Raw genomic sequence first — 21,059 nt, 5'->3', positions numbered from 1 at the left:
GAGGAGTTTTGCATCTATATTCATCAGTGATACTGATCTGTAATTTTCTTTTTTTGTAGTATCTTTGTCTGGTTTTGGTATGAGGATGATGGTGGCCTCATAGAATGAGTTTGGGAGTGTTCCTTCCTCTGCAGTTTTTTGGAAGAGTTTGAGAAGGATGGGTGTTAGCTCTTCTCTAAATGTTTGATAGAATTCACCTGTGAAGCCATCTGGTCCTGGACTTTTGTTTGTTGGAAGATTTTTAATCACAGTTTCAATTTCATTACTTGTGATTGGTCTGTTCATATTTTCTATTTCTTCCTGGTTCAGTCTTGGAGGGTTATACCTTTCTAAGAATTTGTCCATTTCTTCCAGGTTGTCCATTTTGTTGGCATAGAGTTGCTTGTAGTAGTCTCTTAGGATGCTTTGTATTTCTGTGGTGTCTGTTGTAACTTCTCCTTTTTCATTTCTAATTTTATTGATTTGAGTCCTCTCCCTCTTTTTCTTGATGAGTCTGGCTAATGGTTTATCAATTTTGTTTATCTTCTCAAAGTACCAGCTTTTAGTTTTATTGATCTTTGCTATTGTTTTCTTTGTTTCTATTTCATTTATTTCTGCTCTGATCTTTATGATTTCTTTCCTTCAGCTCAGTTTGGGTTTTGTTTGTTCTTCTTTCTCTAGTCCCTTAGGTGTAAGGTTAGATTGTTTATTTGATATTTTTCTTGTTTCTTTTTCTTTTTCTTTCTTTCTTTATTTTTTTGTGGTACGCGGGCCTCTGACTGTTGTGGCCTCTCCCGTTGCGGAGCACAGGCTCTGGACGTGCCAGCTCAGTGGACATGGCTCATGGGCCCAGCTGCTCCGAGGCATGTGGGATCTTCCTGGAGTGGGGCATGAACCCGTGTCCCCTGCATCGGCAGGCGGACTCTCAACCACTGTGCCACCAGGGAAGCCCTATTTTTCTTGTTTCTTGAGGTAGGCTTGTATAGCTGTAAACTTCCCTTTTAGAACTGCTTTTGCTGCATCCCATAGGTTTTGGAGCATCGTGTTTTTATTGTCATTTGTCTCTAGGTATTTTTTTATTTTCTCTTCGATTTCTTCAGTGATCTCTTGGTTATTTAGTAACGTATTGTTTAGCCTCCATGTGTTTGTGTTTTTTACATTTTTTCCCCTGTAATTGATTTCTAATCTCCTAGCATTGTGGTTAGAAAAGATGCTTGATACGATTTCAGTTTTCTTAAATTTACTGAGGCTTGATTTGTGACCCATCATGTGATCTATCCTAGAGAATGTTCTGTGCACACTTGAGAAGAAAGTGTAATCTGCTGTTTATGGATGGAATGTCCTATAAATATCAATTAAATCTATGTGGTCTATTGTGCCATTTAAAGCTTGTGTTTCCTTTTTAATTTTCTGTTTGGATGATCTGTCCATTGGTGTAAGTGAGGTGTTAAAGTCCCCCACTATTATTGTGTTACTGTCAATTTCCTCTTTTATAGCTGTTAGCAGTTGCCTTATGTATTGGGGTACTCTTATGTTGGGTGCATATATATTAATAATTGTTATATCTTCTTCTTGGAGTGATCCCTTGAACATTATGTAGTGTTCTTTCTTGTCTCTTGTAACATTCTTTATTTTAAAGTCTATTTTATCTCGTAGAATATTGGTGCTCCAGCTTTCTTTTGATTTCCATTTGCAAGGAATATCTTTTTCCATCCCCTCACTTTCAGTCTGTATGTGTCCCTAGGTCTGAAGTGGGTCTCTTGTAGACAGCATATATTTGGGTCTTGTTTTTGTATCCATTCAACAAGCCTGTGTCTTTTGGTTGGAGCATTTAATCCATTCATGTTTAAGGTAATTATCAATATGTATGTTCCTATTACCATTTTCTTAATTGTTTTGGGTTTGTTTTTGTAGGTCCTTTTCTTTTGTGTTTCCCACTTAGAGAAGTTCCTTTAGCATTTGTTGTAGAGCTGGTTTGGTGGTGCTGAATTCTCTTAGCTTTTGCTTGTCTGTAAAGCTTTTGATTTCTCCATCGAATCTGAATGAGATCCTTGCTGGGTAGAGTAATCTTGGCTGTAGGTTCTTCCCTTTCATCACTTTAAGTATATCATGCCATTCCCTTCTGGCCTGTAGAGTTTCTGCTGAGAAATCAGCTGTTAACCTTATAGGAGTTCCCTTATATGTTATTTGTCATATTTCCCTTGCTGCTTTCAATAATTTTTCTTTGTCTTTAATTTTTCCCAATTTGATTACTGTGTGTCTCGGCGTGTTTCTCCTGTATGGGACTCTGTGCTTCCTGGACTTGGGTGGCTATTTCCTTTCCCATGTTAGGGAAGTTTTCGACTATAATCTCTTCAAATATTTTCTTGGGTCCTTTCTCTCTCTCTTCTCCTTCTGGGACCCCTATAATGCGAATGTTGTTGCATTTAATGTTGTCCCAGAGGTCTCTTAGGCTGTCTTCATTTCTTTTCATTCTTTTTTTTGCGGTATGCGGGCCTCTCACTGTTGTGGCCTCTCCCGCCGCGGAGCACAGGCTCCGGATGCGCAGGCTCAGCTGCCATGGCTCACGGGCCTAACCGCTCCGCGGCATGTGGGATCTTCCCAGACCGGGGCACGAACCCGTGTCCCCTGCATCGGCAGGCGGACTCTCAACCACTGCGCCACCAGGGAAGCCCCTCTTTTCATTCTTTTTTCTTCATTCTGTTCCGCAGCAGTTAATTCCACCATTCTGTCTTCCAGGTCACTTATCCGTTCTTCTGCGTCAGTTATTCTGCTATTGATTCCTTCTAGTGTAGTTTTCATTTCAGTTATTGTATTGTTCATCTCTGTGTGTTTGTTCTTTAATTCTTCTAGGTCTTTGTTAAACATTTCTTGCATCTTCTCTATCTTTGTGTCCATTCTTTTTGCGAGGCCCTGAATCGTCTTCACTATTGTTATTCTGAATTCCTTTTCTGGAAGGTTGCATATCTGCACTTCATTTAGTTGTTCTTCTGGGGTTTTATCTTATTCCTTCATCTGGTACATAGCTCTCTGCCTTTTCATCTTGTCTCTCTTTCTGTGAATGTGGGTTTTGTTCCACAGGCTGCAGGATTGTAGTTCTTCTTGCTTCTGATGTCTGCTCTCTTCAGTTTGAAGTTTTTAATTTAGTTTTTTAACTGAAACTATATAAGTAAGAAAGTTTGAGAAAATGTTGGAAAGTGGAAGGAAGAAATGGTTCATAAAACCTTTTGTCTTTTTTTATGTTTGTGTTTTACATGTATGTGGTTTTCATCGTATACTTTTGTAGGGTCCTTTTTAGTTTTCAGTTGATATGATATCAAATAATTTTATCTACATTGTTCTATGGGGTGATGACTTAGTTTACTGGGTTTATAATTATCCACCAAACAAGGGAATATATTAGGAAGGAAGGAAGAAGAAAGATAACACCACCAGCATAAGTTGCCAGTGTTCCTAAACACTGTGAAAACATATAGAGCAACTAAGATAGCAAAACCAGAGAAGCCCTGCTGGTGGAAGTGATGCTGGGCTAGTTTGGGGGCTAGCGTTCAGGGGGCATAGCAGCTTTTGTTTCTGCTCTGGGAAAGCCACTGTCCATGTAAGAAGTCCAGCCATTGTGAGACTGTCATGCTGTGGAGAAGCCCATGCTGGCTGTGAGTAGATGATAGGTAGAGAAGCACTGAGGCAACCAGACATGGGAGTGAAGCCTCGTGTTAGCTGAGTGCAGCAGAGTGAGTAATCCCAGGGATACCACATGGAGCACTTGAACTCTGCCCAAACTCCTGACTCACAGAATTGTGAGGAAGAACAAATCATTTAAAATCACTACATTTTGGGCTGGTTTCTTAGGCAGCAAAAGATAATTGGTGCAGCAGCCAAACTGATTTTGACATACAGAGACAGCCATCCTCATAGAATCCAGGGACTATTGCTCTTATGACCCTTTCTTTAGGAATCTGGTAGACAATGTACTTGAAACAATCAAAATGAGTAGAGAAACAGCAAAGTAAAAAGTAGTGATGAGCATTAGAACTAGGATTAAATGAGGGAGATAAAGTAGTGTGTAATGGCTGTATGTTTTGACAAAGAGATAAAATTCAACTGTAGAACATTGTGGCAGAGTATGTGCAGAACAGTTCTTTTAAACTGTCTTCAGCTGTCATATTTGTGTTTGTAGTATTGGTTTTTTTTGGCTGCATTTTTGGTTTTTGCTGCTGTGCGCAGGCTTTCTCCAGTTGTGGCAAGCGGGGGCTGCTCTTCATCGTGGTGCATGGGCTTCTCATTGTGGTGGCCTCTCTTGTTGTGGAGCATGGGCTCTAGGCGCTTGGGCTTCAGTAGTTGTGGCACGTATGCTCAGTAGTTGTGGCTTGCGGCCTCTAGAGTGCAGGCTCAGTAGTTGTGGTGCACGGGCTTAGTTGTTCTGCGGCATGTGGGATTTTCCCAGACCAGGGCTCAACCCGTGTCCCCGACATTGGCAGGCGGGTTCTTAACCCTCTGCCACCCGGGAAGCCCTGTAGTGTTGGTTTTGAATTCAGGTAATGTTTTGTTTGTATTGTGTAGCACAGCAAATGAATAATTTTAAATACTCTAATTCTGTTATCTGTTATGTCTCTGGAGCCAGGAGTCTCTGTGTGGAAGAAATAATTTATAGATGTAAGTTAGAAGATTAGGTAAACACCCTGTGCTCCTGATTTTTAAGTGCAATTATCAGTATGAACTCATGAGATATTTTAATTTTATCTTAAAATGGTATATACATTGTATGTATATATTTTTATACATATGTGTGTGTATAATGTTAATCTGAGCCTGTTTTATGTGTATTGTGGAATCAAGCAAATGAATATTTATGTGATATTTTAATTTTGACATTTCCCAACTATGTCTACCAAAAAGTCTCAGAAATGAGAAACCTAGTTCCCAGAATATGGTCTTCAAATGCTGCTGACTTCTAAAAGAAATCAGGGATTCTTTGATAAATCTTTGATCCCAGATCTGGGCATGAAATATGCAAAATGATCCTGGAATATTTTTATACCATATACAAAGGCAAGTATCAATAACTATTAACTAGAGTCATGATAAAAGCCTTCAGGAGCCAACTGGGAGAGGCCCTGGGGTGACCAACTGTATCAGTTTTAGCACTGCAAGTCCCATGTCCCAGGAAACCTCTCAGTGTCAGGCAAATCAGTACAGGTGATCACCCTCAGAAGTTCCGACTGGCCAAAAATGGGACAATGTGAGCATCTATAAGGATAAGAGATACAATGGATTGGCATCTTATATTATGTTTAAATCTATGAGTTCATAATGATATCCAAAACAATGAACTAATTGTTCATCTTTGGTGGCTATTAGGAAAGCATTCCTCAGCTTTGAAAACTGATAAACCAGTGGAAAGAATCTGGTGTTTATTCTTACTATTCTGTATGAACAGTACCACTGGGTAAACTAATATAGATGAGGTAAAGTTTATTCTCATAGAGATGTTTTATAAGCTAGCAAATAAAGGCAAAATGACATAACTAGAGTATCACCATTTTGTATTCATTATGTTTTAATAGATTTTGACATTGAGTATCAGTGGCTGCTAACAACACAGAGAATCATACATATGTTATAAATACACTACTACCTAATGAATAAATTTGCCCAGAATATTAAACCTGTATCTGATGAAGCTGCCTACATCCATCTACTAAGGTATAAGGAATGTAGAAGACAGAGGGACTTGTTAAACTAGGGGAAGGCAATCAACTAAAACCAGTCTGTGGGAAACTGTATAGGACAGATGATCCCATATATTCAACGGATTGCAAAGGAAAAAAAAGAGATGCTAAAGGAACCCATTTAGATTTAAAAAGGGCAAAATTAGGACTTCCCTGGTGGCGCAGTGGTTAAGAATCTGCCTGCCAATGCAGGGGACACAGGTTCAATCGCTGGTCTGGGAAGATCCCACATGCCACGGAGCAACTAAGCCTGTGTACCACAACTACTGAGCCTGTGCTGTAGAGCCCACGAGCCACAACTACTGAGCCCTTGTGCCACAACTACTGAGCCCACATGCCGCCACTACTGAAGCCCATGTGCTGCAACTACTGAAGCCTGTGCACCTAGAGCCCACGTTCTGCAGCAAGAGAAGCCGCCACAATTAGAAGCCTGCGCACTGCAACGAAGAGTAACCCCTGCTTGCCACAGCTAGAGAAAGCCTGCACGCAGCAACGAAGACCCAAGGCAGGCAAAAAATAAAGTTAAAAAAATAAAAATAAAAAGGGCAAAATTAAACTACAGCATTTAGGTATGTATACTTCAGTGATAAAGCCATAAATGAGAGTAAGGAAGTGATTACCACAAAAGCCAGAATGGTGTCTCTCTTGGTTAGGCTGGGGGAGTAGGAAGGATGGCTGGAGGGTGTCGTGATTGGTAGTGGGTACACAGAGGGCTTCTGTAGTGGCAGACATGGTTTTGTTTCCTGATCTGCATGGTAGTTCCAAGTTCATTTAGCTATAATTTCTTTCTTTCTTTTCTTTTCTTTCTTTTTGACTGCGTTGCATTTTTGTTGCTGCATGTGGGCTTTCTCTAGTTGCGATGAGCAGGGGCCACTCTTCATTGTGGTGTGTGGGCTTCTCATTGCAGTGGCTTCTCTTGTTGTGGAGCATGGGCTCTAGAGCACAGGCTCAGTAGTTGTGGCGCACAGGCTTAGTTGCTCCAAGGCATGTGGGATCTTCCCGGACCAGGGCTCTAACCCGTATCCTTTGCATTGGCAGGCGGATTCTTAACTACTGTGCCACCAGGGAAGCCCTTGCTATAATTTCTGTGTGTAATTTTCTGTATTTGTAATATCTAAATCTATATTTTTAAAGACTTAATTTTTTAGAGCAGTTTAGATTCACTGCAAAATTGAGACGAAGATGTAGATTTCCCATATATTCCTTGCCCCACACATGCATAGCCTCCCCCTTAATCAGCATCTGCCACCAGAGTGGCACATTTGTTGCAGTGGATGAACTTACATTGACACATCATTATCAAAGTCTATAGTTCACTCTTGGTGTACATTCTGTGGGTTTTGAAAAATGTATAATGATATATATCCATCATTATAGTATCATATGGAGTATTTTCAGTGCCCTAAACATCCTCTGTACTCTGACTCTTCATCCCCCCAACTCCTGGCAACCGCTGATCTGTTTACTGTCTCCATAGTTGTGTCTTTTCCAGAATGTGATATAGTTGGAGTCATATAGTATGTAGCCTTTTCACATTGCCTTTTTCCCTTAGTAAAATGCATTTAAGATTCCTCTGTGTCTTTTCATGGCTTGATAGATCATTTCTTTTTAGTGCTGAATAATATATTTGATAATAAAAGTCTGAAATGAGAAATAAGGAAGAAAAGGAAATTGATTGGAGTGGAAGCAACTATATTAGGAAATGGTGAGAGTTGCTGCCTTACAGATTATCTAAGACGTGTTGACTGAGGTTTTTTTTTTAATATATAAATTTATTTATTTAGTTTTGGCTGCGTTGGGTCTTAGTTGCAGCGAGTGGGGGCTTCTCATTGTTGCGGTGCACGGGCTCTAAGCGCGCGGGCTTCAGTAGTTACGGCACGCAGGCTCAGTAGTTGTGGCGCATGGGCTTAGTTGCTCCACAGCCTGTGGGATCTTCCCAGACCAGGGATTGAACCTGTGTCTCCTGCATTGGCAGGCAGATTCTTATTCACTGTGCCACCAGGGAAGCCCGACTGAGGATTTTATTAAATGCTATTCTAAGATGATTTAGCATGATCTGTTAGTAGAGAGCCGCTGAGGTTTATTAAAAAGTGGGTCGAGTGCTGAAAACTGTTTCTAAGAAGGTAAATCTGGCAAGATGGATTTCAGTAAGAGACTGGAAAGCTAGCCAGGAGACCACAGTGTTAAGGTAAAGGTGATAAATATTTGAATTAGGGTGATGCTTGTAGGAATAGAGGTAAAATAGCCATTGTGTTATGCAACAGAAGAATAATCAGTAAGACTTGGTGACAGATTAAGTATGGTTAAACAGAAAAGCATTAGAAATAAGCTCGACGCTTTCATGTTTGAGGGCATATCCTTTATTGGGTAGGTACTGGGAATTCTGGAAGTACAGTTCTTGGTGATTAGATCTGTTATTTCTCCTCATGATGTATTTAGAATCCAAGAGGAATGATTGCTTGGGATTCTACATTCCAAATGGTACATCTAAAAATATAATTCTAACAAGCAAGAAACTGATAACAGTGGTTGTTTTTGGTGAGTGCACAGTTGAGACATAAAAATATGAGGATGACTTTTTATCTTCTAATCTTTTGAATTTTGAATCGTATGCTTCTATTACCTATTCAGAAAATAAATAAAATTTAATTAAAGATTAAGATGCCTAAGTCTTCCAGTTTACAGGGAGAAATTCTTATTTGACATTCTTTTATTATTTTAAGTACTTCAGACTACAGTTACTCAGAAAAGCAGTCAGTAAAAAGTAAACATGTTTAATACTTGGCTGCCTTTGATATACATATGTTTGTAAGTGTGTATTTGATTATATGTTTGTGTATGTTGTGTGTGCATGAGTGTGGCTGTGTGTGGCTCTGAGGTGTATGTGTACTTCATTCAGAAAAAATGTTTATAGTTGAAGCCTCAGGGACCCTGTCTTCCTAGGGCTTTTAATTCTTATGCTACCAGTTAGGATTTTCCTCCTTACATGGGAGATGTTCTTGCTTCTCAACCAGCTTCAGGGCCATTCAAAGATGGTGGTGATGCAGCAGCATAGACTGTCTCTTTTCTTTATTATCACCACTGAAGCTGAAGCTCACTATATATGCGTTACTCCATCAGTCTCCCTTTTCATTCTCCCCAGGCAATTGCCCTGGATTGCCTCTGTAATAAAGTGTCTTGAAATACACACATCTTTATTTCATGTCTTAGTCTTTTGGATAGGTTAAGACCCACTATTGGATCTGGTAACAAAAAAGGGAATAGAGGTGACATATAAATGATAGGGTTTTTTGGTTTGTTTTAATAACTTTATCTTTTACAATTTGTTATTAATGATAAAAAAAATTAGGAAATATCAGTAAGGGCATGCTTATTCTCTAAGATCTAGTGAAACTGGGCATTTTAAGTCTGTTCCCCTAGGGACTTAGGAAAGAGAAACTAGGGCTGGAAACAGTAGGAAACAGTAGTAGGAAGCTAAGCAGCCCTAGCACAGTGGTTATCAACCTTGGCCACACACAGGGACTGCATGAGGATATTAAAAGAAATACTGATTCTGCTTTAATTGGTCAGGGCTCTGTCTTGCTTGGGCATTGGAACTTTTTGAACTTACACACTTGAATTTTTTTTTTCTTTATTTTTTTGGCCGCGTCGGGTCTTAGTTGCGGCATGCGGGATCTTTAGTTTCATCGCGCAGGCTTCTCTCTAGTTGTGGTGCTCGGGCTTCTCTCTGTAGTTGTGGTGTGCGGGTTTTCTCTCTCTAGTTGTGGCACGCGGGCTTAGTTTCCCCATGCCATGTGGGATCTTAGTTCCCTGAAGAGGGATCCAACTGGCGTCCCCTGTGTTGAAAGACGGATTCTTTACCATTGGACCACCAGGGAAGTCCCCCTACACACTTGAATTTAATATGAAGTCAAGACTGAGAGCCACTGGTCTACGACTGAGGAGAAAAGTGCTTAGGTTTCATAGCACCTCAATCCCAAATTCTCTTTGGGATCAATTGGAGCTTATTGTAAAATGCTGCTTTTTAAGACTTGTGATCATTTAGATTTCTGATTGGTGGAAAACAAAAAATACATGAGTGAATTTTTAGCATCTGGAAAGAAGAGACAGATTCACATAGTAATAAAACTTCGTGGATTGACTTTACTTATTTAACATTTTGCACAGGTTGCCTGTGATTTGCTTCGGAGAATCATTCGCATCTTGTATCTCAGTAAGAGACTCCAGGGACAACTGCAGGGGGGCAGTAGAGAGATAACAAAAGCTGCTCAGAGTCTCAGTGAGCTTGGTAAGTCCTTTTGTTTATTGATTCACTGGTTGAAGGAAATTTGGTTGTTTCAAGTTTTTGGTGATTATAAATTGAGCTACTTTAACATTTGTATACAGGTCTTATGTGAACTTAAGTTTTCATTTCCCTAGGAGAAATGTGCAGGAGCAATGCTGTTTTTTAGGTGACAAGTCTCATGTTGGCATGGTGCCTACAAGATCTGCTGAATTCATTTCTTCATTCATCATTCTTTTCTTAAACATTTAGAGCAGCCTCTTGACATTCAAGGGTGTGGCAGTCACAGCTTTGAGTACTGACAAGGTGCAAGGTCCATGATGAAGCAGTTCATAATTTTTCAGGCAAAATTTTGAATACCTACCAAGTGCTAAAAGAACTACCCAGCACCTGCATTTTAATGAGGCTTTGCGGTTTTCTTCTTTTCATTGGGTACCCAGTAATTTTTCTGAAGTGGATGTGTTTAGTGGAATTTGTACCTTTTTAGGTTCAGAAGGTCTTTGATTATATCCAGTCTCCTAACGCTTAGTAACGTGCTTTGAAAGTAGTTATGCCAAAAGAATATCAAAGATGTGCATTACATGTTCTTTTTGAATTTTCCTTTGATATTTCAATTACATAGTCCTACTGTAATGCTTATTCCCTCTTTTGACTAAGGAAATGTAATATCCTTCACAAAGCATGCTTCAACAACATTTCAATTTATAATGCTGAAATACATTGCTTAGGCACATCATGGGAGTATATTGAACTCGTGATTTAGTGTGCTTGGAATATATCATATAAAAAGTTAATTTTAAAGCAGTGAGTAATGCTTCACTGTTTTTTCACAATATGTGCTAAATATAGAAGTGTAAAAATCTTAGTATCAGCTGTTATTTTTTGCTTTATCATATTTAATTTCTGTGCTCCAAAAAATAAACTCTCGAATAATAGAATCATTGAAAACAAACACAAATTATTCCAAAGTTTATTATGTATACTTGTCATCACTGATACTCTTCCATAATAAAAAGTTGCTAGATTTTGATTATCATCTCTCCTAGAAATAACAGATGCTGTCATGCAAATGGTGATATCTTCTTTTTTTTAAAAAAAGGCACAATTATTTTATTATTTATTTTAACATCTTTATTGGAGTATAATTGCTTGACAGTGTTGTGTTAGTTTCTGCTGTATAACAAAGTGAATTAACTCTATGTATACGTATATCCCCATATCCCCTCCCTCTTGCGTCTCCCTCCCACCCTCCTTATCCCACACCTCTAGGTGGTCACAAAGCACCAAGCTGATCTCCCTGTGCTATGCAGATGCTTCCCACTAGCTATCTGTTTTACATTTGGCAGTGTATATATGTCCATGCCACTCTCTCACTTCGTCCCAGCTTACCCTTCCCCCTCCCCGTGTCCTCAAGTCCACTCTCTACATCTGCGTCTTTATTCCTGTCCTCCCCCTAGGTTCATCAGAACCATTCTTTTTTAGATTCCATATATGTGTTAGCATATGGTGTTTGTTTTTCTCTTTCTGACTTACTTCACTCTGTGTGACAGACTCTAGGTCCATCCACCTCACTACAAATAACTCAGTTTCATTTCTTAAAAAGGCACAATTATTAATCATAATGTTCTATGTTGGTACAGTGCAGAGTATAAACTCATTATCCTTCCAATGAGGCTTTGGCTTTTCCCAAAGTTTTATAAATGTTAAACGCTGACAAGTTGTTGAGAAAGTATAGTAAATTGTGGAGTTATCTCAAAATGGATTGTGTTAATTTAAATTTTTAAAGCTTTGCAGATTATGTGCTATTCAGAAATTTCAAAGGCATCATGTCTTCATCATTCACCACTGTGGTTCAGTCTTGGCCAGTCCTGGCATTGATAATAAGGAGAAGCCAAGAGGGAGATAAAGTTTCTACATTTGGAATTAGTGTTTTAATAAAAGTAATAATTTGGTAATCAGTATTACAGTTACACATGTACACTAAATGCTGTTTCTATGATTGGAGCATCTCTGAAATTATCAGCGTCTATATCTGTATGGTTCTGGCTCTCGTTAGAAAGAATAAAATGATGAAGAGTAGCAGACCCCTGAGATTAACTGAAAACCAATCTCTCAAACTTGAAAGGTCTTGAGGCTTGAAAAGTAGTGACCAGATGAAATACATTGTCATCTGAAAGTTAATTATATTCTGAGGGACTTGGAGGGGAATGTCAGTGACTGCTAATGGATACCACTCTTTAGAGTGGTGAAAATGTTGTGCAGTTAAATAGTGGTGATTGTTGCACAACCTTGTCCATATACAAAAAAGCCTCTGAATTGTATGCTTTAAAAGGTTGAACTTTATGCTTTGTGAATTATATATCACTTTAAAGTTATATATCAATTTAAAAAGTATATTCTGGTGCCTAGTGACGATTATGCTGGTACCTTTTCTTTTTTTAAAAATTGAGGTCTAAGCGATATACAGTAAACTGCAACATATTGAAAACGTACAGTTTGGCAAGTTTTGACATGAAACCATCACCAATATTAAGATAGTGAACATAACTATCACTGCCCAAAAGTTTCCTTATGCCCCTTGGTAATCCCTCCTCAGGCATTTATGGATCTGCTTTCTATCACTATAGATTGGTTGGCATTTTAATGAACTTTATGTAAATGGAATCATACAGTTTGTGTTTTTGTTTGGCTTCTTTCAGTCAGCTTAATTATTTTGAGATTCATCTATGTTGTGTGTATCAATAGCTCATTCCGTTTCATTGCTGAGTAGTTTTCCAGTATATGGGTATCCCACAGTTGGTTTATTCATTCACCTGTTGATTGATATTTGAGTTGTTCCTAGTTTTTGGCTATTACAAATCAAGCTGTTATGAACATTCATATACAGGTATTTTTATGGACATATGCTTTCATTTCTCTTTGATAAATATGTAGATATGGAACGGCCAGATCATATAGTAGATGTATGTTTAACTTTGAAAGGAGTTGCCCAGGTGTTCTACCTGAAGTGTATGAAAACTGCATTTTTTCTGCATCCTTGTCAACACTCGTTATAGTCAGTCATCTTAATTTTAGCCATTCTAATAGGTGTGTAGTAATATCTTGTTTTGAGTTCACAAAAAACAGTTTGTAGAACTAATACAGGAGTTTAGCAAGATTTCAGGATATATGATCAATATGCAAAAATTAGTTTTATTTCTTTTTTTTTTCTTTTTTTTGTTTTTGGCTGTGCCACGTGGCTTGCGGGAATCTTAGTTCCCCAACCAGGGATCGAATTCATGCCCCGTGCAGTGGAAGTGTGGAGTCCTAACCACTGGTCTGCCAGGGAATTCCCTTTATTTCTGTATAATATTAACAAGCAATTGGAAGTTGAAATTCAAAAATACCACTTATAATAGCATTGAAAATATGAACTACTTAGAATTGAATTTGACAGAAGATACACAGTTGTATACTGACAACTAGAAAACATTGTTGAGGACAATTAAAGAAGACCTAAATAAGTAAATAGACATTGTCTGTGAATTGGAAGACTTTATAGTGTTTATTAATATGCCCATTTTCCCTAAATTCATTTGTATAGATTCAGCACAGTTACAACCTGCATCCCAGCAGGCTTTTATTAAAAATTGACAAACTGATTTTAAAATTCATATGGAAATGCAAAGGATCTAGAATAGCCAAAACTTAAAAAAAAACCCCAAAAAACAGGCACAGTTGGAGCATTAACCATACCTGATTTGAAGACCTGTTACAATGACTTATACTAATCCAGACAAAAAGATAGACAAATAGGTCAATGGAATGGAATAGAGAGCCCAGAAATAGATACACACATGTAAGAACAACGGATTTTTGACACATTTAGTGGAGAAAAGATAGTCTTTTCAACAGATGGTACTGGGGAAATTGGATATCCATATGTATAGCAGTGAACTTGTTTTTATACCTTACTTCATATAAGAAAAAAGGAAAACTGAAAATGGATCATAGTCCTAAATATAAAACCTAAAACTATAGAACTTCTAACGGGAAACGTAGGAGAACATTTTTATGTCTCTGAATTAGAAAATGATTTCTTAGATATATAACCCAAAGCACAATTCTCCCCGCCACACACAAATTGGTAAATTAGATATTATCAAAATTTAAAACTTCTGTGAGCAATGCTGCTAGAAGAATGAAAAGACAAGCAAGCCACAGACAGAAAATGTTTGCAAAGTATATATTTGATAAAGGACTTGCTTCCAGAATATATAAAAAACTTTCAACATTGGTAAGAACACAAACAACCCAATTAAAAAATAGGCAAAAGATTTGAACAGACACTTCACCAAAGAATATATGTGAATGGCAAATATGCATATATGATACTCAGCATCATTAGGCATTAGGGAAGTAAAAATTGAAATCATACTGGTGTCTTATTGACAGAATAAGCAGAATTTTTTTAGTGCAAACTTATGTGTAATTTTCATGCATATTATGTATGATTAAAAAATAAAACTACATAGTAGAGATTTCAGGATTAAATTATATCACATTGACTTATGGTTTTTTTTCAAGAAAAGTCTTGGCACTAGATGAAAATTTAGGTGGGCCTACTACAAATTTGTAACATTTTTTGAGCATTAGTTAAGATGATACACTTAAATCACATTTAAGTTATACCATGGTTTATATATAGTGAATGTATTTTATGTTGTGTGGTGCGACAAAAAAAAGAGTATATCTTCCATTAGTTTTTACTGTGTATGGTCTGTCCTCTGAGTTTTATAATTTTGTTGCTAAGCTGCAACAAAATGTTTTCTGATGATATATGGTGATACATTAACACCATGTATCATGCGAAAATATTTTTCAAACTTATCATAGAAGCATTTTATGAAATATTTTTTATAGAAGGAAGGGATAGTCTAAGCTTGTTTTATCCACTAATGTTCTTATTGTAACTGATATTTTCTCAATCTGATAAAACAATACTTATATGCAAACATTTTTGATTTATGCACAGGTGGGAAAAAGTATGATTTACATAATCTTTGCCACGTAATAGGTGATTGATAATTAAGGAACTAAAGAATTTTTTTTGAGATGTCTGTAAGATGATGTAGTTGGTGAACATTTTAGAAAATTTTACTATTTCAAGCTTTTAAAAATTGTTTATTGATAGGAAAATTTGTAAATATGGCATGTAACCGTTTCCAGTATTAAATTAGGTCTGAGATGACTTCTTTTTTAATTGAAGTATAGTTGATTTACAACATTGTGTTAGTTTCTGGTATACAGCAAAGTGATTCAGTTATACGTATATATGTGTGTGTGTATATATATATATATATATATATTCTTTTTAATATTCTTTTCCATTATGGTTTATTGCAGGATATTGAATATAGTTCCCTGTGCTATGCACAGTAGGACCTTTATTGTTTATCTATTTTATATATAGTAGTTTGTATCTGCTAATCCCAAACTCCCAATTTGTCCCTCCCCCACCCCCTTTCCCCTTTGGTAACCATAAGTTTGTTTTCTATGTCTGTGAGTCATTTTCTGTTTCATAACTAAGTTCATTTGTGTCATATTTTAGATTCCACATATAAATGATATCATATGGTATCTGTCTTTCTCTTTCTGACTTACTTCACTTAGTATGATAATCTCTAGGTTGAGATGACATCTTAAATGCATTTAAAACGTACATAGGTTTTTGTGACAACTTCAGCGTAGCAAATTCAGTATGCCTTTTTAAACCTACAGTGTAATCATATATGATGATAAACATCTTGAGTACCTATGTTTGATTTAGATAGTCTCTAAATTACTTATATATGTGACCGGATTCAGCTACCACCAGGTCAGGGTGATGCTGTGCTCAAATCCAGAATAATGGGTTTATGCTTAGGTATGGGATTGCCAGTTGTGGAGACATAAGCATATTAAAATTACACACCCACAAACCCTCTTTTTTTAATTAAACTAATTGAATTTAATGTTATCCAAATTTATATTTAACACATAATACCCATACAGCATTTATGATCGTATATTTTTGGTTTTATCTTTCATCACATAGTGTCAGAAAATGAGGATTAATATCCAGACAAAAGCAAGCAGCTTACTTTTTGTAAACTTTAGTATATTATTTTTCATACATTTCAAAGTTACAGTAGTATTTTTGGGTATATATTTTATTCCATATGGTCAGGTAATGTTTATTGAAGGTCTGTAGTTTACCTTACTATTTGTCACCCCCTGCTGGACCATTCATCATTTAATTTAGTGTAAGGTTCTCCAAACTAGTAATGTATCAAATTTTCAGTTTTTCGGTTCTAAGGGCTTTATTTTCTATTTGGATGCTTAAGCCAGTACTTCTCTTTTCCATTCCAGTACATGTAAGTTTTAAAAATTGCAGTGTATCTTAAATGAATATAAACAGTGCTCCAAATACAGGCTTCTTATTGTATTGACTTTTTACTGGTTATTTTATTCATTGTTCCTAAAAAATGGTGTCAGCCTACTTCTAGTAAATTACAGCTTTGAGTCTCTAAGTCTAATATTTTGGGGGAACATTAGATGGGCTGTTTTACTTTTTATTGCCATTATACTTGATTACTTTATGTATAAAAATTCTAAATATGTTAAACAGTTTTTATCAGTCTTTGGTTTAGTAGATTGAAATTGGCTATAGGCTAAGTTAAAAGGGTTCAATGTAAATTTATGATTATAAGTCTAGTTATAGAACTTTACATTTTAATACCATGTAAACAACAGGGCAGGTAGGCAGGCATGATCTTTTGAGAGACATATTCAGTAAAACAGGATGCAGTATTAGTCATTTTCAAAAATTTCTGTGTTAGGGACTTGAAATCCGTTTCAATAAATCAGAAATGTGTTTTTCTACCATATCTAATTGGAAGATAATGCTGATGTTACAGTTTTATTGTCACAACTAGGAATATATTCAGAGGTCAATGGTGACCCCCCAAAAGTTGTCTTATGCCTCTCTGAGTCAGTCCCCCCACCTCCAGCACAAACTTTTGGTTACTAGAGATTTCATTTTGCTCTTTCTTGGATTTCATTTCTTCTACATTTTTTTCTGGAAGTTTTAATTTTTGTGTTAAGGTCTATGATTCATGTCAGGGTACTTTTTGATATAATGCAAGGGAAAGGTTGAAGCTTATTTTTTTCCATGAAGATATCTAATTGATCCAGTACCATTTGTTGAAAAGACCTTCCTCTCTCCACTGAATTACCTTGGGACTTTTTTAGAAAATCAGTTGACTCTATAACTGTAGGTGTATTTTTGAACTCTATTCTGTTCCATTTATCTATGTGTCTGTCCTTATTTCACATATCTTTATATTTTGATTACTGTAGCTATCTTGAATTTGCATTTAAAGTCTATTTCTTTGTAGATAGAGTGTTCTTGAGTCTTGCTTTATTACCTGTTCTTTTATAATTTCAGTTTCCTTTTGTTTGGAGTGTTCATATATATTTTTACTCATTATTGATATGGTTGGATTAAGTTTGCCATTTTGCTATATTCTATTTTTATCATCTTTTTTCTTTTGTTCCTGTCTTTCTTTCCTGCTTTTTTTTTGTCCTTTTTTCGTAAACCATTTTTAAGTGTAAAATTCAGTGTTATTAAGTACATCCACAGTGTTGTGTCACCCTCAACACTATTTCCAGAACCTTTCCATCATATCCCAAAGAGGAACTCTGTATTCATCAACCAATAACTCCCCATTTTCCTGTTTCCCCAGTCCTTGGTAACCTCTGTTCTACTTTTTGTCTCTATGAATTTGCCTATTTTAGGTACTTAATGTAAGTGGAATAATACAGTATTTGTCCTTTTGTGTCTGGCTTATTTCACTTAGCATAATGTTTTTTTTTTTTTTTTTTTTTTTTGCGGTACGCAGGGCTCTCATTGTTGTGGCCTCTCCCGTTGTGGAGCACAGGCTCCGGACGTGCAGGCTCAGTGGCCATGGCTCATGGGCCCAGCCGCTCCACGGCATGTGGGATCTTCCCGGACCGGGGCACGAACCCATGTCCCCTGCATCGGCAGGCAGACTCTCAACCACTGCGCCACCAGGGAAGCCCTAGCATAATGTTTTCAAGGTTCATCTATGTTGTAGCGTGTATCAGAACTTCATTCCATTTTTTATGGCTGAATAATACTACATTGTATATCACTTTTTGTTTATTCATCTCTTGATAGACACTTGGCTAGTTTCCACTTTTTGAAAAGGCTTTTATATATAATGCTGCTATGAACATTGGTGTTCGAGTGTCTGTTTGAGTCCTTGTTTACAGTTCTTTAGGGTATATATCTAGGTGTGGAATTTCTGGGTCATATGGTAATTCTGTGTTTAACAGTTTAAGGATCTGCCAAACAGTATTCCACCGTAGCTGCCCCTTTCCCATTCCCACCAACAGTGCACTAGAATTTGAATTTCTCCACATCTTCATCAATCCCTGTTATTTTCCTTTTTGTTTTTTTAAATAATTGTCACCCTAATAAGTGTGAAGGTAATATCTTACAGTTTCGATTTGCATTTTCCTAAAGACTGGTGATGTTGAACATGTTTTCATGTACTACTTATTGACCATTTTATATCTTATTTGGTGAAATGTTTTTTAAGCCTTTTATCCATTTTAAAAGCTGAGTCGTTTGTTTTTTGTTGTTGAGTTCTAAATATATTCTGGATACTAGTCCTTGTCAGCTAAAATATTTTTTCCCACAAATATTTTCTCCCATTCTGTGAGTTGTCTTTCCACTCTCTTGATAGTATCCTTTGATGGAGAATTTTTTATTTTGATGAAGTCCAGTTTATCCCATTTTTCTTTTGTTCTCTGTGCTTTTGGTGTAATACTTAAGAAACGGTTGCCAAATCTAGCTCAGTGAAGATTTCCCCCTTGTTTTCTTCTAAGAGTTCTGTAGTTTTGGCTCTTCAATTTAGATCTTTGATCCATTTTGAGTTAATTTTTATATGTGGTGTAAGGTGGGATCTAGCTTCATGCTTTTTGCATGTGGGTATCCAGTTTTCCTCATGTTGTTTGTTCAAAACATTATCCTTTCTCTGCTGAATGGACTTGGCACCATTGTCAAAATTTAATTGACCATTTATGTAACTCTTTATTTCTGGGCTTTGTCTTCTATTCCATTGGTGTATGGAATATGTATCATTATGCTGGTACCATACTGTTTTGATTACTAAAGCTTTGTTGTAAGTTTCAAAATTCAGAAGATCAAGTCTTCCAACTTTGTTCTTCTTTTTCAAAAGTGTTTTGACTATTCAGTATCCCTCGAAATTCCATATGAATTTTATGATGAGTTTTTCTATTTCTGTAAAAAAATGCCTTTGGGATTTTTATAGGTATTGTATTATGTCTGTAGATCATTTTGGGTGGTATTGTCACCTTAAAGTATTAAGACTTTTAGTTCATGAACACAGATGTCTTTCCATTTATTTAGATCTTTAATTTCTTTTGGCAGTCTTTTATAGTTTTCAGTGCACAAGGCTTTCAGCCTCCTTAATTAAGTTTATTCCTAAGTATTTTATTCTTTATAATACTTTTGTAAATGGAATTGTTTTCTTTATTTTTGAATTGTTCATTGCTAGTATATAGAAATACAACTGATTTTTGTGTGTTGTTGATTTTGTGTCCTGCAACTTGGCTGAATTCATTTTTTAGCTGTGTGTGTGTGTGTGTGTGTGTGTGTGTGTGTGGTCTTTAGGGTTTTCTACATGTAAGATCTTGTCATCTGTGAACAGAAATAATTTTACTTCTTCCTTTCCACTTTGAATGCCTTTGATTTATTTTTCTTGCCTGTTTGTGCAGGCTAGAACTTTCAGTACTTTGCTGAATAGAAGTGGTGAAAGCGGACATCCTTACCTTGTTCCTGATCTTAGGGAAAAGCATTCAGTCTTTAATCATTGAGTATGTTGTTAGCTGTGTGTTTTTAATGTATGACTGTTATTATGCTGAGGAAATTCTCTTGTATTTCTAATTTACTTAGTGTTTTTATTGCAAAAGGATGTTGAATTTTGTCAGATGCTTTTTCTGCATCAAGATGACCATGTGGTTTTTTCCCCTCTTCATTCTATTAATGTGGCCTCTTGCTTTGATTTTTGTATGTTGACCTACGCTTGTATTCCAGGGATAAATCCCACTAGGTCACAGTCTATAATCCTTTTAATATGCTGTTGAATTCAGTTTGTTAGTATGTTGTTGAGGATTTTTGCATACATATATATGGGTTTTTTTGGCTCTGCTGCATGGCTTGCAGGGTCTTAGTTCCCCGACTAGGGATCGAACCTGCGCCCTTGGCAGTAAAAGCATGCAATCTTAATCACTGGACTGCCAGGGAATTCCTGCATCTTTATTTATAAGAGATATTGGCTTGCAGTTTTCTTTTCTTGTAGTGTCTCTGTCTGATTTTGATATTAGGGTAATGCTGACCTAATAGAATGAGTTAGGAAGTGTTCCCTTCTCTTCAATTTTTGGAACAGTTTGAGAAGTTTTTGGTATTTATTCTTCTTTAGATGTCTGGTAGAATTCACCAGTGAAGCCATCTGGTCCTAGGCTTTTCTTTGTTGGAATTTCTTGTTTTCTTTTGTGTTAATAAGATAGTTCTGTGTATTCCATTTTATTTTGTCTATGAACTTTTTAGCTGTACGTTTGCCTTATTTTTGTAGGAATTCCTAGGGATTACAACATGCATCTTTAATTTAGCACAATCTACTTAGTGCTATGTTGAATTACTTCAGGTGAAATATTAGCTGTTTTGAAGTCATTGTCTACTAAATCCCTTGTATGAGCCCACTTGCAGAGTCAATCTCTTTGATCTGCCTTAAAAATTTTTTTTCATGAGTATGGGTTATGTACATCTGTTTCTTTGCATGTGGAATAATTTTTTATTGAAGTATAGTTGATTTACAATATTGTGTTAGTTTCTGGTGTGCAGAGAAATGATTCAGTTATACATATATATACACATTCTTTTTAATATTCTTTTCTGTTATGGTTTATTACAGGATTCTGACTATGGTTCCCTGTGCTAT

General features: G+C 36.6%; 1 protein-coding gene across 1 annotated transcript in view; it reads left to right on the top strand.

The window, feature by feature from the left end:
* Nucleotides 1-21,059, top strand: part of COG5 (component of oligomeric golgi complex 5) — a 277,137-nt gene that overhangs the window by 28,308 nt on the left and 227,770 nt on the right. Inside the window, exon 6 of the mRNA XM_081244423.1 lies at nucleotides 9,876-9,996. Coding sequence (XP_081100549.1) covers nucleotides 9,876-9,996 — 121 coding nt within the window. The remainder of the gene's footprint in view (nucleotides 1-9,875; nucleotides 9,997-21,059) is intronic.

This window comes from Mesoplodon bidens, assembly GCF_964165515.1.
Source record: "Mesoplodon bidens genome assembly, chromosome: 9".
In the NCBI taxonomy this organism is placed as follows: Eukaryota; Metazoa; Chordata; class Mammalia; order Artiodactyla; family Ziphiidae; genus Mesoplodon; species Mesoplodon bidens.
The sequence above is the reverse complement of the archived record's forward strand: the minus strand, read 5'-3'. Positions and strand labels throughout refer to the sequence as shown.